This window comes from Rousettus aegyptiacus, unplaced genomic scaffold (genome assembly GCF_014176215.1).
Source record: "Rousettus aegyptiacus isolate mRouAeg1 unplaced genomic scaffold, mRouAeg1.p scaffold_m13_p_2, whole genome shotgun sequence".
In the NCBI taxonomy this organism is placed as follows: Eukaryota; Metazoa; Chordata; class Mammalia; order Chiroptera; family Pteropodidae; genus Rousettus; species Rousettus aegyptiacus.
Genome location: NW_023416295.1, coordinates 30,597,184 through 30,624,743, shown reverse-complemented (window position 1 = coordinate 30,624,743; position 27,560 = coordinate 30,597,184). Strand labels below are relative to the sequence as shown.

The 27,560-nt window shown below is 32.9% G+C and overlaps 1 protein-coding gene across 1 annotated transcript; it reads right to left on the bottom strand.

Moving 5' to 3' along the window:
* On the bottom strand, positions 1 to 27,560 carry STK17B (serine/threonine kinase 17b). Its single transcript, XM_016140186.2, has 8 exons — positions 27,311 to 27,560; positions 18,049 to 18,214; positions 13,629 to 13,841; positions 9,119 to 9,263; positions 7,859 to 7,985; positions 6,196 to 6,244; positions 4,829 to 5,008; positions 1 to 3,363 (listed from the first exon to the last, which is right to left on the bottom strand). The coding sequence occupies exons 2-8, from the start codon at positions 18,168 to 18,170 to the stop codon at positions 3,081 to 3,083; spliced, it is 1,119 nt and encodes a 372-aa protein (XP_015995672.2). The 5' UTR covers positions 18,171 to 18,214; positions 27,311 to 27,560; the 3' UTR covers positions 1 to 3,080.

Sequence of the window (27,560 nt, the reverse complement as noted above, 5' to 3'; positions counted from 1 at the left end):
TGTAAAAAAGTACTTTTTAATTTTTAACCAAAAGGATCATTAAGCTCATATAACCAGTTTTTTTTTTTTACTTAAGTATTCATAATGTCATTTAACATACCTTAAGCAACATGATTATTTAATGAAAGCTGAGACAGAGAGCAGTTATAATTTGTGTAAAATTTATAACGAGTTTAAGTTCTTTAAACTTTTATAAAATTATAAGATGATAATTCCCCAAATTGGAAGTTAATTTTAATATAATTTGAAATGAAAGTACAATTGTTTGTACAACAATTAGGGATGTTTCCAAGTCAGATATCAAATTGAAAATTTAAAAATAAACAGATGAGGAAACAGTTATAAAATAACATTTATAAATGTTGCTTAGAGCAAGGTTACTCAAAGTATGGCCAATGCACTATTCGCGAACCATTCAAAATGAAAAAGCAAGCTTATGCCAGATGAAAATCAATTATGTCTCTAATCAGATGACTTATTTTATAACATGACTTTCTTAAGGAAGCAATGTGTTGATTTATATTTTGGCACAGGTACCTTATCTCATTACAACTGAAGAATAGGTATTGTGTACTTCTTTATAGTGCCGTTATAAGTTTACTTTTCAGAGTTAGGCTAACTTTACTGTGAGGAAAAAAAATTTTAATGACAATCATAATTGTCATCTCTACTTCTTTTATCTTTTAATCCCATCTATCTAGGGATCCTATCCAAAAAACAAATTAAACTTTATAAATTCATCACAATTTAACATTTATCTTAAGATGTGTTTAAATGTTACCAACATCTACTCACTTCAGAGGGGCTTTCTAGGTTCCTATGTTAGTGAGCTATGTCATCTGTTATTGACAGACATTTGTTTTCAATCTTGAGAGAAAAAGAATTGAGTCATTTCTCTCTAAAGATTGGTTTATTTTCACATTTCAATCAGTGAAAATATTTAAATTTATCCCTATAAAAAAGTTGTATTTTTAAACTGTGCAACCACTAGTTGCTTTTTTACAATAAAAATTGTTAGGAAAAAGGGTTTGAAAATTTATAACTGTGTATTCTATTAGCTAAGAGGAAGTATATAAACTATTTTAAAATTCCTAAAAGAAAGTTGGTATAAAATTTTTTTTAAGAACTAGTTTATAATTTGAAATTCCAACATGTCTTAATTTTTATTTTTCAGTATGGCACAATTCTTCTAGAAATTTAAAAATATAGTATGATCTTTCGTAAAAGTTATTTCCTCTTTCTCCAATGACTTAAGCTTACCTACATTAGCTTAATACTGAAGGCGAATAAATGAACAACCAACAATGAAGAAAAACTCATCCGTTTTACATATACAAGAGCCCAGATTAGCTTCTATAATGGCTAGTTTATTGACCCAACAAACTACTTCTTAAAGAATTTAAATGTATATTTACATGTCATAAGACAATATCTCCTTTGGCACCTGAGTTGAGTACAATATAGTAGAGCCAAAAATCTCCAAGAAAAAGTTGTTTAAAGGCTATATTTTATCTATCTGTACATATATACATGTACCTATACATATACACATACACAAATGCATACACAAACACATAAGTAGAAATAACTTTCCTTCAAGAAATGCTGGAGCTGTAAAAGAAACTGACCGTTTAACAAATTAAAGTGAACCGACAGTTATTAAAAAGTTATGTTATTTGGAGTCTTACCTAATTTCAACAAGTTAAAGGTTTTAGAGTAGTATATAATTCAAATGGAGAAAACTCAAGATTTGTCAAAATAGAATTTCTTTTCATATGGTAACATGGTCATAAGATTCCTATTATCTTAACAAGACAACATAACAGACTCTTTAACAGTCACTAGGTGGAAAGTCAGTAAAGATTACCCTAAAAGGAGTATAAATTTCCCATTAGGACTGAACATAGTCATCAACCACTGATTAAACATTCTGCTGTCCCTAAACTCATACTTTTATTGGTCCCAGCAAAAGACCACTGAAGGCCACTCCTGTAGATCGCCTTCTGCTGAGCCTCATTACTCACTAGGAATTTTACACAAGAACTTTAGAAGAGCTTGCTGTCATATAGTTTTATGATCACATCCACCTTGCTAGGGTTGACTTTGGCATTGTGTTAATAGTTCTACTGGTGTTGTATTTTTTTTTTTTTATTCATACTTTTAAAACTCTGAATGACTAGCTTGTATTCCAAGACTTAGAAGACATTTGAAATTGCCTAAGTCTGTCAGCATTTTTTTCTATACTCAATAAATATGTTTGGCTAACAAAAAAGGGACCACATTTGCTTTTATCTAAGTATCTTCTACTCTAGAAGTTCTGGAGGATGATAATCCTCTACACTTGTATACCATATATTCTCCATCTGTCTGACCTCATTAAATCTGAAGGGTGTTGAGAATGGGCAAAAAAACATCTGAATTAAAAAATGTCATGCTACTCTTTTCTCTGCTCTAACTTGTATAAAATATTCCTAATCAGGTTTCTAACTCTCTCTTCCTTCTGGTTAAAGGATCTATCTCATACAGACCACATATAATGGAAATCTTATGTAGTTTTAAAATATCTGTGATTGAAAGACATTTTCAAATGTAAACTCTCTTGGGCATCTATAAAATAGCACATAATCTTCCTTAAAGGTGACAGTGTTATCCTAAACAAAATTTTGTCTCAATAGAGGCATGGTATAGAACTTACTTTAGAGAATCTATGAAATTCAAATGTCTTCATTTTGTTCAGTTTATATCAAACATAATATAACCCAAGTCACTCTTTTTCCTGATATATAAAACACTTCGATAAACCCATCTGAACTTGGATTCTTCCAATAACAAGTAAACTCACATGCACACTTTAATTTTTGGTCATATATTTTAAATATTTTCTTCTCTGCATAGTTGATATCTCAGAATGGGAAATGAAATTATGCTAGTAACTAGTAATTTAACAATCCCCTAAATTCTTCTATGCAAAAGTGCATTTACAACATAAACATGCCACATATAAAGCTACAAACCACAATTTCACACTGGAGTGGATTTCAAATTCCAAATTCAGTCCAAAGGAGTCAAAGAGAAAAATGCTAACAGAGCAAATCTGAAACAAGTTCATGAGGATTGGGCAATGAGTCATCAAAGCGAAATCTTTTGGAAACTGTGCTGCTATCCTCTGGGATATTCTCTTTGTCTTCTCGATCACTACAGGTTCCATTACATGAGGATTTAGAAGTCTTGTCTTCAGAGGACCTTGTTGTATGATCCTGACTTTGAGAGAAACTGGAAGTTTCTTCAGGGTGAAACAAGCTTCCAAAGTCCCATTGCTGTAGCCAAGAATGAGAAAGGCAGATTTCTGCTGTTGGTCTTTTCCTGGAAAGAAAGCACCAAGGGAAAATTGAGAACTAAAAATCAAGTTGGAAATGTCTGCAGTTCAATATGTTTTTTACTTATCATGAAAATAACATGCTTATAGCACAGAAGAAAATAATAATAGGAAAACTGGAACACCTAGAAAATTTTTAAATTCTGATATTCAATATTCAAATTCTGATATTCAATATTCAAAATTCAATATATCATGGAACTTGCTAATGACGCTAGTCAAAAAGCCTAAGAGTATATGTTAGCCTCACAAATAAAATTAGTAAAATTATAAAGTCTCAGATTTACAAATCCTTTGAAGGAAAATATATGTATATGATTTATAATCTCTATTATTATTTTATGTTCTTAAAAGCAGTAACTACTAAACATTGAAAACAAAAGCTACTCTTCAATGATGTTTATCTAACATTTTGAGTTTTTAAATTTTGTTTTAAATTATGAAAGTAATATGGTCAAATATCATGATATTTCACAAGGAAGGAATGAATACACCTATATAAACTTAGAACACCAACCTTCATATAACCACCATTAACATAGAAACAGTTTCCTTAGTCTTTGTTTTTATGTTCTTTTATTATAAAAAATTAATGTGCTCATTATAGAAAATTTAAAATATAGGTAAAAAAAATTAAGAAAATGAAAACTACTTATAATCAGAAACAAATGGTATTATTACTATTTCTACTAAATAACCATTCATATCCAAAATATAGCCAGTGAGAGTCTGTTTGGACCTGCATTAGTCAATATAAAAATTAAAAAACCTATGAGATTTTTTTCTTTAATTAAACAGACAAGGAAACTGAGTCCTTTTGAAGATTAAGTAATTGTCAGAAATAAAAAACCTAACAAGTAGCAAAACTGGGATCCCAGCCCAAGGCACTATAACACAACTTCTGCATTAAATACTGCCAGGCCATTTTAAAGTAAATAGGGCTGATCCTGGTAAAGAAAAGGGAGGTCAGGCTTTTCTTTTCCTGCTTTGAAGTCGCCAAGGAGTGAGGTAAGAGCCCTACATCACAGTTCCAAGTCCCTTCTTTACCACAAGGTCAAAGAGCATCAGATCATCTGCAATAGGTAATTTGTACTTGTTATATAACTATAATTATTAAACTGCAAATCATTCACAGCAAAGACTTATCATAACAAGTCACCTGTACTGTAAACCTTCTATTTCTAATTATTTTAGAGAATTTCTGGGATTAGGTGTAGCTTGAGAGAAAAATAACCCAAACATTTCCTTTACTCCAAAATTTCCTGTTGTGTATTTTATATTTTCTCCATTTGAAGTTATAAATTTATTTAATGATCTCTCATAACACATCTCTCCCCACTTTACCTGACAGCATACTTGTAGTAGTTTTATACTGTTTTAGAATGTGTTTCTTAATAGACATATATTATTTATTTTGCAATAGCATTTAAACAAACTCATATTATTACTTACTCTGGATTTTTTACTAAAAGGCTCTGGATAAAGTCTGTGGCCAGCTGGGAAACGGATGAGAAAGTTTCTTCTGAATAATCTACATTAACTTGAGAAATATTGAGGTATGTTTCTTGATTATCTTCTCCCACAAATGGGGATGTATGAGTTACTAACATATAAGCTATTATGCCAATATTCCTGAAAAAAAAAAAGGGAGAAGAGAGGATTTTAAAATGTGTTAATCTTAAAACATTTATATAAAATAAATCAACACTAAACCTATTTCTGTCCTTAAAACTTGTACACTTAAATTACAGACTTAAATTGCTTTTTGAAGTTCCTATATTATAAAAATGAAAATAACTGTGTTACTTCAAAGTTTTCTTGCAGGAAAAAAGAACAAGAATGCACATGTGTTATGTAATTATAAATATAATGTATTAAACATATATTATCATACCTACAGTCTGCCCTTCACACAGACACTTGTTAATAAGCACACAAAACTGCTCAAAGAGCATTTCCCAAATGGTGTCCAATGACATAGTAATGATCTGTGAGACATAAACATGGGTTTTACGCAGCAAGTCTGCAAATTTGACAAAGCATATTGTTGGGCAGGCAGATTTTTGTTTTCACTGCAAAACTTTTCAGTCTTAAATATGTTAATGACTAGTCCTGTACGAAGGAGCCAGAAAAAGACAAAACATACAGTACATGTTTCACCCACTCATTTAGCCACAGGACCCTTTTTCTTTGGCAAACCTATTACAGTTCCATAGAACACAGGGACTAAGTCTAAACTCTTCCACTTGGCCTGTGGAGTCAGACTCAGTGTGGACCTAACTAAAGTACCACTGTCAATTCCAGTTCTGCTCCCTATGATCTTCTCTCTGTGCTAACTACAAAAACTCACAATACCCTGGTTTATGAGAGTACACCTTTGATGATATACTCTCATAAAACTAAACTTCTGCAGAGACCTGACCTCATTCTTCTGCTTAGTAAACACCTTCCTAGTTCTTCTAAACCTAGATCAAACGTCTCCCATCTGGTGCTTGTCTGCTGCTTCCTCCAAGCTTATTAAATAGCATTTTATCTTTATTATGGAACATGTAGCACAGTACTGTGACTATTTTGTTCTTTTACTAGACTGAGTCTTCCTCCGGGAAAGGACTTTTCCTATTTATTTCTGTACCTTTGGCTCAGAGCAAAGTGTTGCTTAAAAAGAGTAGACAGGTAAATGTTTTCCTATGGAATAATAATGACACTTGAATAAAATCTTTTCAAGAAAGACTTATTATTTATATTTGAAATCAAAGAACCCTAGACTATATACTATCCAATTTTCAACAAAGGCATTCAGGCAAATAACGAAATCTTACCACATGTCTGTTGCTGTGGTAATAGGATCATAGTTCAGGATTTCTGGAGCTGAAAAAAAAAATTCAAATTCAATACTGACAAATTTAAAAACATGAAAATTATTTTGCATTAAATTAAAACTGGGTTTAATTTTAAAGAACTATAAGATCGACAGAAATTTAACATATTAATTATACTGTTAGACATGTAAATATACCTAATGTTCAGCAACTTATATAACCACATGATCCAACAGCACCAATGGTGTTCCTGGAGTACCTGGTAGCTATACAGTTTTTTTAAAAATTAAGATTAATCTCAGAAAAAATAATTATCAAAAAGAAAAATGTTACAAACTAGAATCTTTTTTAAATTTTATTTTATTACTCTGTTAGAAATTAGTTTGTGTTATTTCAATAGATTGATTTAAGTTTTTCTTTTCAAGGTAAATAGAATCATATGCATTTACAATGACATTATGAACAAATTATGCTTCCTAGAAGTGTTTTAGTTTTTCAAGTAGATTAAAATATCCCTCTTTAACTACCAAGAACCTAATTCCCTAAGCAATTACTTTCCTACTGTCTCCTCCCCTGCCAAAATGTTTTTAAAAGTGCAAAATAAATCCTCTATACATTTTACACATTACCATAAATCTCAAATTTATAGAGTCCAGACTAGGATTTATACTTGAATAATAACTTTTTTTGTTTCACAGTATGGCTTCATAATTTCTCCAAGAGAATTTTTTCCAAAGGCTAACAGTTTTGTTTATAAAGCCTATGGTCACATATATTGTCAGCTGCCATTGCACCAACTACCACCTTTACATAGATTTCTGTGAGCTGTGTTATCTATAATTACAATAACTTATTCTAGGACAGTATAGCCTCTATTAGCATTCAAAGTTAGGAATTTGCTTTATTTTTCATTTTGGGAAGTCAGCTGCCTAGATGAGTAGCACCTTGTTTTGTTTAGTTGTATCTTTTCAGGGCCTGCATGGGGATAGCAATATAAGCAACAATAAAAAAGCATAAAAAGATTATAAGTATAAAAATATTAAAACTTTAAATTTATATGCTGCTTCACACAACTGAAAAATCTTTCATCTGCGTAATCTAATTTGTTGTTTTAGAATAATATTCCTAGTTACATAATCATAGGATTTTTGTCACCCTTCTTTAATATTCTTTTACAACCATAGGCAAAATATCACATTTTAAAGCAGCAGCAACAAATAACAAGGAGTCCTGCTAGCAATTCCTGCAAACTGAAGATATCTGTATTATCAACAGCTTTAGATTTGGGACCAGGACAGAAATAGAAACTACCTCTATCTAACCGTCTGGCTTCAAATACAATAAAGGGCCTCTTGATTCTGTTTTCTTCTTTTTCATTTTTTCCTGCTTCCTAACTTCCCTCTGACCCGTTTTTCTTTGTGTACAAAGGCTTTACACACAAATATTAAACTTCTGAACTTATATGTCCAATGTCCTATTGTGAAAGTTTCAATAATCCTGCATTCACTACAGTTCATTCAAGTGTGTCATATCTGAATTTCAATGCACTAAAATACTTGAACCAAATACATCTGGAATTACATGCTCTAAAATATAGTTTTACGGAGGTATCATTTAGTTAATAAATTTCAAAATGGTGTAGAAAATAAGAAGGAATTCTTACCTAAGTATTCTGGTGTTCCCATGATTTCCCGAAGTTCACATGCATTTCCTATTTTTCGAGACATTCCAAAATCTACAATCTTTATGTCCCCAAGAGGGTATATGCTGCTCAATAATATATTCTGTGGCTAATAAAGCACAACAACAACAACAACAAAATGATCAGTAATGTACAAATGATTAAAGAATACTAGTCTCAGATTGGAGGTAGGTTAAGGGGAACTTATTGCTTAGCTATTATATATTTCATTGAGTTGTTCACCAAACATTTACTAAACTACTATTTAGGAGGAACCACATAGTCAATGATAAATACAGTAAAAAATACATTTAAAGAGGATTCTTGGTTTGGAGGAAAAAGATGAATACATGCATTGATTAACTGATTATAAGATACAGAATACTCAGTATTAAGTAAGATTAGTGAATTCTGCCCAAAAGAAAATCCAAAAAGCCTATGCAGTATATATAATGTTTAAGCTGAATCTTAAAGGATGAATAGGAGAATGCTGGCTAGACAGGTACTCTAGGGAACAGCACAAAAGGAGACAAGAGGGAATAAAAATGCAGACATTTTCAAAACCAAAATGGTTCAGTATAGTATGATGGTTCTGAGTCTGACTGTTCCCAGGTTTGTAGCTTAGACAGTAAGACAGTAAGATCCATGGTAGGATGTATAGCAGGAGGATTGTATAGAAAGAGAAGAGTCCAATGTTCAAAAGACACAGATTGATTCAGATTTCAAAGTCTTTGAGTGGATGTGGAGGAAGGATAAAGAGAAAGGATAATAATATGAGAGGCTGAAATGGTATCAGGGCATGAATGGTCTTGGGGAGGTGGGGGAGTAAGGAGTCAAAAGACTGGAAGTCTCAAGAGAAAGATAAATGAGCATGATGGAAGCAAAAGAATGATGACTAGTGGGAGGTTATCTTCAGAGATGGAGGTCACAATTGAGTATTTTAGAGAAGACAGTTTAATAAGATAAGAAGATCCAGGATGTAAGCATGGGATGGAGTAGAATGACGAACGCTAAAAATATAGAAAAATGATGGATTTTAAGAGCCCAGTGATTAATGTGAGCTGCTCACATATATAGTCTTCTTCTCTCTACCAATATAAAATTAAGTCCATGTGGCAAACCCAGTGCAGTCTAGACCAGCATGATGACTGCTGTTTCCTACCAATACCAGCCTGCAATTGTATAAAATAAGAGCAGAGAAGGAACAGAAGTATAGTTTTACATAAAACCACATTACATTACCTTTAAATCAAGGTGTACAATGTTATTCTGATGTAGATAATAAACTCCTTCAAGTATTTGTTTAATGAGTCTGATAATGTCATTTTCAGAGACCATTTCAGCCAGCTCAGGTAAACACAAGTTGAAAATTTCTCCACCTGCAGCACTGAAATAAAATGAAAATAATAGCAACTTGAAAAATTATTGCTTAAAAATGACACTTTTAAATGCTGTATATCTGTTAACTAGAAGACATACAGCCATCTAAACTTTAGTCTCTATACATACACATTTAAGGAGTAGAGGGCGGGCATGAAAGAGATCTTTAAGGAATAAAGTAAATGACAAAAATATTTCAGATTCTGGATACTAATACTTGAATATTTGATAAAACCGAATTGCTCTATAATTTAATAATTGCTTTAATGCTGCAATAAAAATAATAGCTAAACTATGCGCTCAGCTCTGCACTTCCTTTTTATTCATTTGTATATCTACATCTATAACTGCAGATATAAATATCATTTATTTTGATCCTCATGACAGCCATATGAGATAGGTGGTTATTATGCCCATTTTATAGATGAAGAAACAAGTATCAAGAAGATAAGCAATTTGTTCAAGGTCGCATAGTATATGGAGGAGCCAGAATCTGGATCTGTATACTATGGGTGATATTTCAAGGTCCTTGAGTGGCTGCATTCTTAACCAATATTCTGTTTTGCAGCTTTACAAAGAATACTTGTGGCTAAAACCCAAATCTTTTATTTATTTATTTATTTATTTATTTATTTATTTAAGAAATGAAAATCTAAAGAATGTTGACAAAAGGCATAGGGGAAAAAAATCCCTAGATTTGGAATCAAATGGTCTAAATTTAAATCCTAAATCTGTTATTTACCAGCAATATATCTTATTGAGTCAGTCACTTATTTGAGCTTCCCCATCTGTAAAATAGAGATACCACTGAACTCAACGAATTTTTTGAGGACCAAATCTAAATAAATAAAATAAAATTTGTCAGTCAGACATCATACAAAAAAAGAAAAAACAAATAAACAAAACTTAAATGGTTATTCATCAAATTCATAAGATGTCTGGGAATATCTCAAGTAAAGCATATTCTATGTGACAAGAGAGGAACTTGCTCCCTCTAGAAAACACTATTTCATAAATTTCTTTGGTTCACTGCTGTATCCACAGCAACAAGAAGTGTCTGGCATGCTGAAGGTGTTTAGTAAATGTTGAATGAATGAATGATGGAATAGGTAGTCATTCTTCGGAATATCCGCAACTGAAATTCAGATGTCTCAGTGATTGCCAAGAGGAAGAAGCACGTCATTATATATTAGGAGACACGAGGGAAAAAACTGAGGGTTAACAAATTTGAGTCTCACATTGAAAGTCACAGGACTGACCCTTACACTGCTTATGTAATTTGTAATTGAGTCATCTGTACAGAGCATGCCAATTAGAGGCCACAGAGATTTGCTGCTTTATACTTTGTTTATGACAGTCCAGAGAAAACTGTAGGACAGCTGGTAAGGAACAGGTATGAGAGCTCCTTTCATGTATACTTCACAGTTCAACTCCCCCAAACCCCTGCATCTCCCAAAAAATTCATGAGAAATTCATGTCTCAAAGTATCATGGTAAAGACAATCTGAGTATGAAAAATTTAGTTTGCTATAAAATTGACAGTAATGAACTCCCAAGTAAGGTATGGAAAAACAATATTAGAAATTCATGTTCATCTAAAAATATATTAATTAATCTTTATGAATAGTTAATAGACTACCCCTAGTGGCCCCTTGGTCTAAATATCAGATGTTTACTTGTCACAACTACACTCAAGGTCTTCTGAGTGAAAAGGAACTCCACAGGCCAGGTTGCCAGGGACGCCCTCACGCCTTCCCTTTCTGGTTACATTATTTAGCTTTAACCAAACAATCCTCTCAAAATAGAAAGTGGTCTAAATATATTCCTGCAAAGACACTGCAGATATTACTAATGCAACTGTAAGTGAATAAGAAAATGAAGATGATACATTAGATTCTCTTAAAATAAGTCCTTTGCTAGGCACTTTACAAGACATATCTAATAAAAATTCAGACCAAATAACTTGAGATTATAACTTTATAAAATGTGGGTTTATATCCACTATTTAGATATAGAAAATACTAGAAAGATCTGAATTCTTCATATACACAGCAACATATGCTGCTGAGGTGAGAAATTCATTCTTGAACACAAAAATTTATGTACTGACATTTTACATTACATTCATTGAAGTTATTTAATTCAATTGCCAGAACCCTTCACTAATTCTAAAATTTGAAACAAAACACAAGAAAACAACTGAGAAGTATGTAAAAGACTTCCCAGTGCCTAGGACAAAAGAGATAAGATAGTAGATTGCTTATGGGGAATCTACTGAAATCAAGACTTCCTAGGGTTCCATTCTGGCTCTGCCATTCACAAGCTACCTGAACTGGGACAAAATGTGCCTTTGTTTTTTCATAATGATACATAATGAAAAATGATAGCTCCTACTTCATTGGATTGCTGCAAGAATTAAGTCAGACAAGCCATGTAAAGTACTGAACACAATAGATCAAAGCAGATCATCTGTATAAGTATTCATCACAGTGTCTGACACATGGTAAATATTTAGTAAGTATTAGCTATTACTGCAATGACAACAAATATTCCATATCTAGCTAATATCCAGCCTTTTTGAATTTTGGGGCTTCTTGTTGACCTCTGATTATGAAGGCAAAATAAAAAGTCTTTGTTAAATTGAGATTGTCTGATGTGACAATGCCATCTGAAAAGGGTAAGGCATAGTAATTAAACCAAAGTGACAGCAATTAATTTTAGTAGGTCTTAGGTGTACTGGTAAGAAATCAAATATATTAATCCACTCACATATTTACCGAGTGCTTGCTATACTTCAGGTCCGAGGTACACAGGGTCCCTAAGAGTTCTGCCCTTATGGAACTCAGATTACTGGGTAGGGTTGAATCAATTTGCAGGGTATGAACAAGGTCCATCTATAAAATGTATGTGTCAAAACTTTTTGATGCATTTTGTTGTTGCTATTTAGATGAACTCCCAAAAGATTTTATGAAGTAGACAATGTTCCTGTGAATATTTACCCTCCAAACCTAGAATTTCATTACTGTTTAGAAAAAATGTTAGCTACTTTTCACATAGTCAAACATGCAGATGTCATGCAAGTAGATAACTTTTTTAAGGCCAGCTGAAGAATCCAACAAAAATAATCATGAAATGTGTGAAAAATAAAATCATACTGGTAGTATTCTGGGCTCTCCTGCAATTCTAATTTGTTTAGAAGGTGCTACAACATACCTTATTTGGTACATTAGTGTTCTGGGAAATGTACACAGTATTTATTCTTAAATAAATCGCTTGTCAGTTTAACAATTTGCAAAATAAGCATTTTTATTTACAAGTTAAATCTAGACAATCAACTTGCCTGCTATAAAAACACTGATTTTTTAAAATAAATATATAAACAAATCTCTTTATCCTTAAGATAACTGAATACTAAAATTAGGTTAATATACTCTTAATTCAAAAAGCAATGATGCAGATTAGCTACCAAAAAGAATTACAAAGAATTATAAAGAATTATACATTTTTCTAAAACAAATACTTCTCTTTAGTTTATCATAAAATAAGTTTATTTTATAAAAACTATCAGTATCTAAAGCATACTAAACATACTATAAAAACTATCAGAACCTAAAGTATACTAAAACATACACTTAGCTCTTCCAATTGTTGCAGATGTCAAACACATATTTTACATATTTATAATAAATATGTCAGACTGTCATGCATTACAGGCACTATTTTAGAGTCATATGTCAATATAGTGGTTAATAAACCAGTCAGCTTAAACATGCTGTATCCCACCTAATGAGTTATTGAGTATTGAGTGTTTTCAACTTTTCACTGACTTGTGGGAAGAGATATATTTTATTTCTTATTGCTATAATTCCTAATATACTGTTCTGCATATCACATTTACTAAATAAATGTGTTTCTTTCACGAACACTGTGCTAGGCATACCTTCATGCGAGTTTACCTTTCTATTCTCCTTGAGTCATTTCCTTGGATGGGTTTTTCAAATAGATGGACAAAATATATAAATGATTTCAATTCTATCTGCCCATCAGATTGTTTTCCAAAAAAAGTCATCAAATTTCTGTGCCACTAGCAATGAATGTATACTTGTATTACCACATTCTTCAAATACTGTATCGTCATTTGTTCATTCTGTGCTATTTAATTAGTTTTAGTTTATGTGGGACCGTACCTTTAGCCTTGTGAAAAGAAAATATTTGAATAGAAACTATGTCCCTCTAATATTTTACCAACAGGAATCTTTCCAAATTCTTGGCATACTTTTATCTTCCTTGTTCTTGATATTTCGAGTCACTTTATCTCACTAATTAAAATAGGTACTATAAATTTACTTAAATTTATTTAAGTGCATACTTACTATTCTAACACCAAAATGATTTCACTTGTATTTTCATAGACTTCATGAAGATTAATCACATGGGGACAGGACTTTGCCAATTCAAGTACAGCAATCTCATGTAGAATCTCTGCTCGACAATCCTGTCCTCTTCTTCTCTTTTTTAGAAATTTTGCAGCATATTCTTGACCAGTAGATTTTGATATACACTGTCTAACCACAGCAAATTTTCCTCTGGGGAAAAAAATGATGACAATCAGTTTTAACTTTTCCATAAAGAATAATATTAGTATAATACAAATACTGACATACTTCCAACTTAAAGTCAATCCTTTCAAAAAAATAATGCCATGGAATTTATCTCTGTTTTCTTAACTGTTGCATGTATTTTCATAAAATTTATAGTACTATCACATAACAATGAAAATGGCAAATGTAACAACAGGTTAAGACATTTTATATTTGTTCTTCTCTATTAATATAATACATTATCATTGTAGGGGGAGATCACATTTGCATGCCAACTCCATACCATACCCTTGATATAAATTGTGTAAGTATCACAACGGTCCTATATAGTAAATGCTATTCTGTTTTGCAGTCCTCAGAGAGGATATGTATCTTGGTCTATTTCCAAATCCCATATCCTTAATAGGGTATCACATTAACTCTCTAATTAAAATAGCTTTCCTTCAAATACAAAAATTAAAATAAATGCAAAAATGGGTATTTGACATTTAATTTTATTAGTGTAATCACTTTGCCTTTCAACAACTTTTAGCAAGCTTTATATCACAATTTGTCAGTTGTTTTACCAGTAAATCTTTTAGTATTGCTTAGTAGTTTATGAAGCCTGTAATAGATTTCTAAGTTATATATATACTATAGAGAGTATCTAAAGACATTTCACCATCGACTAAGAAAATTAATGGTTATCAACAGCTATATACAAATACACCAATTACAATCATGATTATCATTTTAGGAATAAGTACATGCTTAGCTATCTCCAATAGAAGTACGCAGCATCTTAGCCAAAATTTAAAGACACTGGCAAATGCGTGTATTCTTCAGCCTATAGTTGTCCAAAATCTAGTTTCCCAAAGCCCTAAAACTACTTTGAGTAATAATATCTTAACTAAAAAAAAAAAAAAAAAAGCTATTATTGACTGCCTGCTCAGAAAAATGTACACATGCCCTTAAATAGAAAGTTTTACATACAATTCAACAGGAGAGTGTTGAGATTTCAAAATTCATTCACAAAGCTTCTAAGCCTAAATTCAGGGAATCCAAAATTAAGAACCTTTATCCTAAGGCTTATATTACTCTGTAAATACTAACAAATCAGGTATAAATAAAGGATCTTCAGAGACTAAATTCTGTTCCACAACTCCTCTTTTCCTAATTTCCCTTCGAATATACTTCTAACATAGCATATCAGGTGGTTAGCAAGGAAAACTATTGTTAATACATAAAAACTATTGTTAAACATATTTCTTAAATATGTTTTTGTTAAATTCGATATTCCTATATTGAATTTAACAGAAACATATTTAAGAAAATTTAAAACCTTTAACAATAATAATTAATTCATACCCTAAAAAGGCAAAGCTGACTAGATTTCTCAGCAGTGAAAGGTCTAGTAGTTACCCTTCTGCATTCTAGAATAGACAATAAAATGTGAAAGGAAGGGGGAGGGTAAGCCACAAAGGAAGCTGACGTTTATTTCTGCCTCTGCCTCACCCTTCTGACCACAGAAGGCCTATGAAACCTTGCCTCAGTTGGGGGAAGGGTAGAGAAACCTTACCCAACATTTTAAAAAACAGGAACAATGCAAAGAGTTTTGAGAATAGCCAAAAATGGACTGTTAACTTTACATGTTTTTTTAGTTTGCTAAAGGAAAATTAATTCTAAAACACTAACATCTTAAAATTAAATAAAAGGCAATTGATTCAGAAAGGTAACTTTGTAGTTCACCACATGCTAGAATTATACATTTATATATTTCAAAATGTACACGCCTCAGGAGAAATAAGATTATCATCCTGATCTCCATTTCACAAAGGTATAGAATATTAAAATTGGTAACAATATCAAAAGAACTCAAAGCGAAGTTCTTGGCAGGTGAAAAGTCATGATTTCTAATTTCTCATGGTTTACTAATTAAATATATTAATATTTACCATGTGACTCATTAGCCTATATTAATTAAAAGTGTTAGGCCTCGTTCATAAAGATATTAGATGATGGGATATTAGCAATCTGAGTTTATTGTAATTAGATTCTATCAAGAGTTTTTGCTCTAAAATGTCAAAAAGTATATCTGATTCAAGTTTGTGATTGTTATTTCTGATGGCATGTCTTTTGTAAGAACTATTAATATTGTTCTCCTTCAAGTTTAGGTTCTCCAAAACTCTCAAAGAAAAAAAATATTTTACACACTAACTCCCATAATAACCCTTATTTTTCAACATTAATAAATGTGTGTAATTTAGTCACCAAAATAGTAACTGAGAAAAACAGAAAAGAATGCTCTTTATTGTGTGTACTGTTCAAGGCATATTCAGTTACCTGCTCAAAGCATTTTCCGATCATTTTTGCAACAGAAGGAAGCTTGGAGATAACTTTAGATTCAGAGTAAACAAAGGTCAACTGACTTCCAGCTTAATCTGTTTTTACTAATAATATACTAAAGGATGCCATATGACACATATTTAACAAGGCTGTTGAAAAAAAAGAAAGAAAACTCCTAATGGAATCTTGCACTGTCTCAATAGTTTTGTTATATTGTAGATAATTAGATATTACAATACTGTGTCCATTCTAGGTCTCCTCATTTTAAGGCTGCCAATGAAAAATTTAAGCTGGTTAGGAAGACGGTAACTGGATCAAGGAAGGCTATTTGGATATCAGGCCATAATATGAGCATTAAAGGAAATTAGCAATGATTAGCCATAAACAAATCTCTGAAGGATTTTTTACATGGACATTATATGCAGCTACAAAAGGAGAACCATGTTTGTTGGGTAGATGTGAACAGAGTAGAAAACAGAACCTTCGGTGACTAAGAGGTCTACGAAATGGAAGAGACACATTCTGAAGTAATAAGTTCCCCAACACTGAAGCATTACATGTGTGGCTGGATAAACAGCCTGTTAGGAAAATCACTGGAAAGAGTGCTACACTGTATAAGATATTATATTAGAGGACCACTGACCACCAAAGTCCTTTTAATGCAAAGATTCTATGACTATTCCATGTGAGATACAGGCAACTAAAAGAAAACTTATGCTTTCCCGTTATAATGTGAAGAGAAATAATTTTTGATTTAGGACGATTTCTTTAAAACATTCTGAAAAGTTTTAAAAACCCTATCTTTTAATACACTGTTACAATACTCAAATATTTTGCATATATAAATATATAACTAAATAAATATGCTAGGAATTATGAAATGAGCTTTCACATTTAGTTCTTAGTCCGATGAGTCAGATATCATCATTATTTTGCAAAAGAAAGATTGCATCCAACATCTGCCAAGCGAAAAAGCCAGGACATTTCTCTTTATGTTTCACATAAACGACTACCAAGAACAGAATAGCTTTTTGTGGTTCTGTCAGTTTTAGTTTTCATATTGAGATTTTCAAAGATAAAAATCAATCATACTTTTTTACTGTACATTTATCAATACAAACATGGATTTAGTAAACCATTTAACATAAGCCAACACATTTGCCTCCAGAACTAAAATCAAACTGAAGACAGAAACTTATCACCATCTTGCAACCCTTCAAATGTCTTTAACTTAAAGCTCGAAAGATGCTGAATATGTAACTTAAATAACTTGGGATGTTTTTTATAAATTCCATATATATTAAAATTGTAGTGCTAAATGGTCTCATAATCTCAGGTCACCCCCTTGGCTGTACGAAATTTTACACCTTGGTTAAGCCAAAACAGATTAGTATTAGTGCAGGTTTCATTTATAGAAAGTACAAAAATTTATATAGCATTCTACTAAGTACTTTACAAATATTAACTAATGTAGTCCTCAAAACGACCATATAAGATAGATACTATTATCTTCATCCCCACCTCTCAGATGAGGAAACTAAAACACCAAGTATGGTAATTTAATTGAGGTCTTGGAGCTTGGTGGCAGTTCACAATGATAACCTGCCTCTTCTCATGCACAGCCTCAAATAAGAACCCTGACTTCCGATAAGGGCTCTGAAGCTAGGTGGGATATATCATATAAACTCACTAACTCTCCACAGATTTGATTTCTAAATCAGTTAAAACTAGACCCTGTATAATAACAGCAGAAATTATGACTTCTCTTTCTAATCATTGTTAAAAAATAATCAAGTTTTATATAACTATGGACACACAAGTCCAAAATGTTAATTTAAACAGCATACATATCATAAAGTTTCCTTACCTTCCTAGTTCTTTCGATGTAAGTGTATAAAAATTATTAAAGTTTTCCATTTTTATTGGAGTTTGAGGAGTTGTAGTTAGCAAGCCTGAAATACTTCGGCAATCAAATCTTCTCCTCGACATGGTAGATGACTTCCAGATAGTCTTCTTTAGTCACTTATTTGTACCTATTTCAAAAAAAGAGAAGATAGAGGATATAACTTAAATCTAATTAAGAAAAAATGTTACTTATCTGAGACAGAATGTGCATTACATTATACAGCTCCAAAGATAAATATAACATACAACCAAAAAAGAAGATTTAAAGAGCACATTCATTCTATCTACAAGGAAAAACAATTAAAAAGTGCACACGTAAACTGGTATTATCACTACAGCACTTGAACTAAGTTACTGACTTCCTTTAAGAATAATACTGTAAGAAACCTGTAAGACTTACAAAATTCTTTAAAAAATAGTTCAACAAAATTTTAATACAAGAAATCATTCAATTTCATTTTTAAACTTTCATTCTTTAAAGTTCTAGGTCCATAAAACAGGATAATGAATACAGCAAGGTAACGACTATTCACTTTAAATTTCACATGGCCAAACAAATTTGATAGTAAATTCGCCTTTTTTGACTTATATTACTGACATCTGAATGACTATAAGAAATAGAACTTGTTTCACAGACTGTCTACATTCCAGTACTAAATTCAGAAACTTTCACATTCTTAGAATCTTTCTTTCTTTTGGCAGTACCCAGCACAGAACCTGCCATGTATAAAGAGCTCTATAATTTTGTAGGATGAGTGATTGACCATATAGAAAGCTTTACTCTAGAGTCATGATTTACATCTGAAGCTCATATTTATCTGGAACTTTGTAATATTTACATGTATTCCATTTTAACATCAAAACCACATTTTACATTAACGAAATTTACAGAATAGCAAACTATATATTTGAAGATACTTCTGACTTTCATCTATGCCTATCTAACAAATAAAAGATCCAGTATTCTTTTAGCATCCTCTTATAATAATCCCCTAGGCTTTTGTTCCTTCTCTGCCACATTTTTTCTCCCTTTATTTCCAACTTGACAAGTACTGTTTCTTTATCTTCCTAAATCCAAATGTCAACTATACTCAACTTAGTAAATAAGCAGAGTGATTAGAGCTCAGTGTTTCAGTTTCTATATTTTCTCAGGTTTAGTCTTAAGTCTGCAAAAAGTTTTTTCTCTAAATCTCTTGGGTTTGGGGAAAACAAAGCCTTAATTAATTTTGCAGTAGTGAAGATAAATAATTTAGTTAGCTAGTATAAAATTTAGTTAGCTAGTATGACGGATAAATGGGAATCACGATCTGTCATATCAGCTAAGTAAATTATTTAACTTTGCTACTGTTATGGGCTAAATTTTATTTCTCTCCTCAAAATTTATGTTAAAGTCCTATGCCCTAATATCTCAGAAAATAACTATTTGCAGACAGGGCCTTTAAAACGGCAATTAAATTAAAAATGAGGTCATTAGAGTGGGCCCTAATCCAATAGGACTGGTATCCTTACAAAAAGAGGAGAGGACATTAGGACACAGAAACAGAGGGAATACCATGTGAAGACATGGGGAGAAGTCCATCTACAAGCGAAAGAGAATGGCCTAAGAAGAAATCAACCATGCCAACACAGATGCCAAACCTGTACTCCCCAGACTTGTGAGAAAATTAATTTCTGTTGTTTAAGTCACCCAATCTGCAGTAGTCTGTTATAGCAGCCTAGTAAACCAATACAGCTATTTAAAAACAAACGAATAATTATTTCGAATGTATAGGAAGAGATACAAATATCATATAACAAACTCATTTTTTCAATCTTATTACTTTGCCATATTTTGTTTAAATTAAAAATAAATAAGACATTATAGACACAGTTGAAGTCTGTCCCTTCTTTTCCACCCCCAGTTTACATTCTCACTAGCACTGGGTGGGAGGGTTTATCATTTCCTTGCCAACATTAGCTCTGTTCAGACTTTTAATTTTGGCTATTCCAAGTGTGATAAAGGGGAATGGAATTTTGAATTTACTTTGCATTTCTCTAATTACTAGTGAGGAAAGCTTCAATTCTGCTTCCTCTAAAGTATGGATGATAAAAGAATCTATCTTGCAGAGCTCTAAAGATTAAAAATTAAAATATGAACTCATGCAGAATGACACTAGTACAATGCTAGTCGTGAGACTATATATCATGATTGTTCAACACATAAATAGTTAATATTCTACCCATACAGTCCCCTGCCATTACTGAGTAGCTGTACTGTTTCTATATGTAAAACTCTCACTCAAGTTACCTTAAATTCGACTCTTAAAATTCTGTCTTTTCTGTTTTGAAGAACTACTTGTTTTTAGTTCTGATGGCACCCAGTTTCACTGGTAACATATTCCTCTCTGAAAAATCAAAACAGTTACCAATTTCTATGCTTGATCTATTTTTTTTCTAGATCATCTCTGGGCTTTTACAATTTTTTTTCTAAATTTAAAAGTCTATGAATATGCATGTTTATGATCACATTTATGCTATACACACATATATAGAGAGAGAAAAGGAATGTATGTGTATCATGGGTACGAATCAGGCTATACTGTTCATCAATCCTGCCTTGGTACACATGAAAACAAGAAGATAACAAATTCAATCATAGAGAAAGTAGAGGCTCTTGATTCTAAGATGTTCACCTCATCTGGATTCTAGAATCTAGGCAGTTATATTATGCTATAATATACCTGCCACAAAGTGATCTACTCATAAGAACTCTAGGAAAATTAAGATATATAAGTATTTTCTGTTCTCAAATTTCAAAAGAGTCAATATGGGTCTTAGATGTAGTCAAAGATTTATGTTCAATAAAGATTTATAATAGTAAAAAAATAATAACTTTGTTGAATGAATGAACCCGAGTCCAACAATAGGGAAATGGTTTAATACACTTAATAGAATATTACATACTCAAAATTGTGCTTTCAAAAGAATCTTTTTGGCTCATATAATAGTAACTGAAAAAAAAGAAATAAAAATTTTATATACAATATGATAATTTTGTGGGAAAATATTAAAGCAAATAGAAAAAAAGACTGAAAAACTATGGCAAAATGTTACCAGTCATTATCTTTGGGTGGTGGGATTATAGCAGTCTTTACACTTTCCTGTGTTTATGTTATCTACACTAAGCAGGTACTACACTTTAATAAAACACACCTCTTTACACATTCAGTGTTTACTTGGCTAGAAGTTCAAAAGCCATTCATTATTGCTCAGGTTTTTTAAGGCCTCAATGCTTTCTCTGAATTTAGATAGAGCTGATAGTTGTTCATTACCCAAATAATATGTCTGTTCTTATGCAGAGACCATATAAGCATTTAGGGTAAATACTAAGCAAGAATTGATGCCTTGTTTAATACTGCATAGAAAAAACAATTTAAGAAAATTTGAATTAATTTTATAGCTATAATTCTTTATAATTAATAACAATTTGTAACCTTAAAACATATACCTTTATAATAACTCACTTGTGAAAATCCAGGCTCATCCTGAGACCCCTCTAAAAAATATTCAAAATGTGATAGCCAAATATACTGTTAAATACTGTTTTATAATACCTATTATTTACTTATATTAGAAGGAAAAATACTTTTTTTAAGTAAAAATAAATGAAATGGCTTAATAATAATATAAGTAGGGCTTTATTACTCAGGTTACTTACCAGTATCTCCTAATAAAGGACATAGGCTTATATTTAATTTTCACCCTAACAAATTTTCTTCCCTCACATGTACTGTTGGTCATCTCACTGAATGACTATACCACAAGTATTTGTATGACTATAAATGTAGCTAAAAACAGATTTAGGCAATCAGTAGTTTTTAAAATACATGTAAACACAAAAAATCATTGTTTGAGTTCCGATACATTTCACCATGGCTCTAAATACACCAGAACACAAACCATATCTCAGAAAAAAGAAAGCACAATTCTGAAGATTAAATCTTAAATTTATCTACTTATTTCTAATAAACAGGACCTATATTACAAACTGCTTTAGGAATTCACATAGCATTCCTTAAGTGCACTTTCCTTTAATTGACTGTACTTGAATCAGTGGTCACAGCCTAGATGTTCTTCCATTTCCTCTCATTTGGCCAATTTTACATATACTAGAGCATGACTGCCATCTTTGTCCACCAAGCCCTCCACAAACACCTGGTTGATTTCATGGAAGATTTAATGCTTGGGCACATGAAGGTTATCAGACAGTTATCTCTCCTGTATCTTCCTAAATTTCCCACCAAATTCTCTTTAACTCCAACAAACAATCCCAGACCTTTTCTTGTTTTCTATCACAATTCACAGACCTGTAACTGATTCTAAATTACCAATACGTCTCACTCCATCTGAAATTCACTTCATAACACTTTATTAGGCTATACTAATAAAAAATAAATCTTAAGGGAGTTAGTAAATTTGTGTGTGTGTGTATGTGTAGGTACACAATCAGACACAATTAGGCGCTAGAAACAAAAGGGTAATAGAAGGCAAGATATGATTAAGCTTTCAATTACATAGTACTACTAAAAATAACGGTACCTCATTATTTTCAAAGATTTTTTTCATTAACGCCCACTACAATAGTTACAATAAAAATTCAATATGGATCAGTGAAGGAAGGAACATAAAGAAATGTTAAGCCTGATCTGGCCCATAACTCACTTGAAGGGAGAAAGCAAATATGATGTGATCACGACAAGGAAATAATCCCTATAAACTTCTAAATAGCTCTGTTTAAAAATATTCATCATGATACTCATTTCAAACAAAAACGCTTTATAAAAAGACTATATCATATACAATAAATGAAAACATCTAGAGAATTAAATTGTCTGCTTTGATCTCTCCATTGGCTACCCCAAACCTACAAGCTAAGTCCTTATAGCATAACACACAAAAACCCTTGAGACCAGGAACTGGGCTTCATTTCCTGCCACACTCATACCTCATCTCTGTTATACTTTCTGCTCGAAACATTCTCTCTACCTTTCCTTAAATGGCTAACTTTTCTTATGCATCCTTCACATCTCGAGGCAGCACATCCTCTGCCCCCAACCTCCCACACCCCTGCCGGGAAGCTCTGCCTAAAACCCACAGGTTGGGTTAAGTGATTCTTCAGTATGTTTCAAAAAGGGTATACCTCTTTACCTCAATATCTAACATGTCAGACTGCAATTATGTTTAGTGCCTAAAAGGTAGCAACCATTTACTTTTGTGCCTAAACTCCCAGCCTGGTAGAAATTTAAAGATTTTGGGATGAACTGAATTATAAGAATTATGAAATGCAGGCCAGAGGAATTTTTAGGTGTAGCTCATCTCCTCAAGGGTTTTTGCAGAACTTGAGATGCATCTTGAAATTATAGTATTGGAGGTTCGAATGTAGCTAGTCTCTGCTTAATTCAGTATTTGGCTAAATAAAATAGAGTATATTTTAAATTGTTATTAGAGAATTTCGATTCTAAACCGGATATCCAAAAAGTCTGGAAATATGGATAAAATTACTTTATCATATGTTGTAATGCAATACCAATAGGCCACTTATTTTGTATTTACCTGTCTTTGCAGACTAGGTGGACACCTGTTTTTATATAAATATGTACTTCAGCTAAGGACATCAATATTTTAAGAGCTACTTCAATCAAGAAATTCAGATACTGTCCTGTCAAGGACTGATTAATCTAGATCTTCATGAAGCACATTTGAAAGGCAATGGAAAGCATGAGAGATCTTATAGTAGGATCTAGGAACCACTGTTTTGAGGGAACTTTTGCTATTAGATTTGTTTGGTCCTTAGTACAATTAAAATTTGGACAGATTTATTCTAGTTAAGCCATAAGTATCAAATTGTAAACTTGTTTTGATTAAATAATTTTAAAAAAGACAATGGAAAGCAAAGAGAGGCACAAGATTGATTACAGGGAAACAACTCTTTTCTACATCGGCATTTACAGCTACCGAGGTTTCCCTAGGAAACAGAGGAACTGGAGATTTATCTAACATCTTTCAAAATAGTGTGGCAGAAGGATGATTTTTAATGTCACTGATCAGAAGTAAAGGTATTGGTGTAAGCGTAGTGATGATGATGATTTCCAATTTCACGGAAGAGATTGTATTCCTTATATATATTCTACTGTTTTATTTTATTTAAGATTGAATAGAAAGCATAATTCAAGAATTTATTCTTTGAAAGTCACACCAGGAAACCAGCTAACTGACTGTAGTCCGACCAGTCTAGCATATGGTACCCAAAAGAGGAAGTCCCAGGTAACAACATCAGGCCCAATTCTGTGTCGGGGCAGTAAGGCCTGGTATTCCCTCTTCTACCTTCAGAAGAAGAATCGAACTCTATAACTGTGAAACTTTATAACTTCCTTCCCAAGTGGAAAGGAAGATGTTGCAAAATGGAAATACACTGGGCCAACAAACATACAGTACTTGTCATTCCTCAGATGAAAAATGTAAGTTTCTGTTGTAAAATAGAGTACTGTTTACTTATACTATCATGAAGTACTGTGTATTCGGTAACTGTTCCAATGCAAAATAGATTATGGTCCTTTAAGGATTAAAGATAAAGCTATCAACTGACTGTTAATATTAAAATTTTTAAGTGCTTAAAGTATAACTATGCCCTCTTGTGAGGGAGAAGTTACAAAGGGTCAGGGGTACACCAAAACATGTTGTATCTAAATATTAAAAGAAGCAGATCAGTTTAGAAGTTTAAGGTGGCACTGAAGTTCCAGGTTAAATGTATTTGGGGGGGGGGGGAGATTAAAAAATTTTAAAAAATTAAAAAAAATATGTTTTGAAAATTATAATGTTTATCACAATATATCTAAATAAAAATGTGTAACTTAATTTATAAATACATTTGGTTACTGCAATATTCAAAGAAATCTCCTTTAATTATAGTCTATTGTAGAATATAAACTACTTAAAAATAAAACCATTGAATCTTGTCATCTATATGTGGCAAACTAAAGCAACTAAAACATTTAAAGTTTTCCCAAGTGGAAAGGAAGTACATAAATGATCGTTAATGTTTCTGACACAATCAATTCCTGCAAAAATGCAAAAGAATTAAAAACAAAACAGGAATCAATCAAAATCTTTTAAAAGTGTTGTTCTTTTCAGCTGCCAATTTTATAGACAAGAAATATGCTCTACAATATAACATATGTGCAATTTTGAGGCAATTTTAGGATTAAGTGAAAGTGTTAGCAATGAATTTCCTAGATTCTTGGGTTTTCAATTGGGATTCTAAGATCAAAACAGAAATTTTTGATAAGGAAATTCTCTCATAATTATCAAACAGCTTCAGGACAAAGTTGTAAAATGTTTTAAATGCCTACTTAACAACAGTAAAACACTGTCAGTGCAAGCTTAAAAATAAAATTATTTGATTAGAAACATGCCAAAAAAATACCTGTATCTTCTTCAAACTTGTTAATATGCTGACACAGTGATCAATTAGTCAAGTCTCAACTTTCTTCAAAAAACTGATTCTATGTTAACCAAACTGTAATTCATCATTCAATGAGCCAAAGAGAAATCGCAACCATTCTGTCTCCACAAAAAAAGGTCTTCAAATTATTACAAATTTTACTTTTAAAACTCAAATATATTGCCATGTAAATATATTTCACATCAATTTTGGATCCATAATTTAGAAAAAATGATTTATAATGTATATGTACCTTGAAAATAAAGCAGCTATAATTCCAAGTACTAAAATATTACAAAAAAATTTTAATTGAACATCTGGTTCAGAGGAGGATGAAGGGGAAGAGGTCTTAAACTAAGGCAGTTTCTATGGGCCTGATTTTTCAAAAACGCACGACTATATGGGCATGTAGTTTATTTATAAAACAAACATTTTAGAAGTTGTTGAAAACTACTTCTGGCCAGTTCACTATAAAACTATAAAATGGTGTATTAATGAGAAAGTAGATTTATCATCTTTTTCTTTAATAAAATTGCACCCCTGGGTTCAAAATTCCAGATTATACATATGCTGTCACTTGTCCAGTCATCTCTGTCCACCAAGCTGTCTCAGTGTACATGTTCTCAAAGACTTGAGAACTTAAAGGAGGCTTATCATATCAAACATCACTGCAGGTTCAGCATACTATTGGTCCCACAAATATAAACATATATATGTTAGCGACGCATTCAGTAAATGTGATATACAGACCTAATACTGAAATTTAATTAGTATGCGGTTGGGTTTTTTAATGTATTTTTTTCTAAATTTCAATTTGCAAAGTGGTACCAGCGTGCCTCTCGTCTTATCACAAAACAAACAAAACAGAAATAACTAATATCAGTTACTGGCTGCCATAAACTCTCTTTCAACCCTGTCTCTACTTATGCCTCTAAGGTAATTCAAATGAAGCGCTTTTCCCTACAAAGAAACAAAGCTGGGTAAAAGTCAAAATCGTAGCCATCATGCAGTTGTACAGTTCGAGAATAGGTCATGAACACTTAAGTAGTTTACATAGCATCAAAATAAAATCCGAACGCTTAAAATCACTGAAACAACTGCAATTGGTCTTTTCTAGTCACTGACTTCAAAAATTGTTCACGAGGAGCAACTGAAAATGCCCCACCAAGACGAGCACAAACTTTAGACGAAAGGCAGCTGTAAGCAGGACGTGTCCACGAGCCCAGATATAAATACGTCCTGAGCCCGCACCACAGACAGATGTGAACTGGGGAGGAACATGAAGGACCACATCGAAGCAACGTGGAAGGGACCCTAGCGACCCGGTCGCTAAGGGGGTCCCCGCAAGACGCGACCCGGGAGAGCCCGGGCCGGCCAGGCGACGGCGCGCACACGCAGAGAAGAGCTCCCCCGCCCGGAAAGGGTGTCGGGAGGACCCGCGGCCGCCCCCCGCGCGGAACCCGAAGGACCTGGAAAGCAGGACTCCAGCCGGAATGCGGCGAGGGGCCCGGAGCAGTCGAGCTACCTGAGGAGCGGCAGCGTCTGAGCCCATCCCCGCCAGGCCGGGGGTCCGAGAACACCCCGGATCCGCCCATACCGCCCGGATCTCTCCTCCGGACCTCTCCCACCTTCGGTGTCTCTGTACTGAAGGTAAGGGAGGCTGGTTCAGGAGTACCGAGTCGCAATCCAAGCCTACCCGCCAGTCCCGGCAGGACCGCGGACGCGCGGGGAGGAAGACGCTTACCGCTCGGGTCGCAGCAGGTTATCTTGGGGTTGGCCCCTCCAAGGGGGCTCCCGACCCGCCCCACGCCGGTGGCCACGACAGGACGCGTTCTCCAGCTCTAGCACCGTAAGGCGCCGGGTGGCTCCACGCGTAGCAGGACCCACTTTTACTCTTCTGGACAACGGCCAACAGTAGTGACCTAACCTCTTGTGAGGTGGTTCCCAGCGACTGCAGCTGAGACCGTGACTGGAGATTACAGTTGAGGTTTGAA

Coding starts and splice junctions, on each gene's coding strand:
- STK17B (XM_016140186.2), bottom strand. CDS start 18,170: ATGTCGAGGAGAAGATTTGATTGCCGAAGTATTTCAGGCTTGCTAACT. Junction 7,986..9,118: donor TTGTACACCTTGATTTAAAG/GTAATGTAATGT, acceptor GTGCTTTATTAG/CCACAGAATATATTATTGAG. Junction 6,245..7,858: donor GGGAACACCAGAATACTTAG/GTAAGAATTCCT, acceptor TTTTTTTTTCAG/CTCCAGAAATCCTGAACTAT.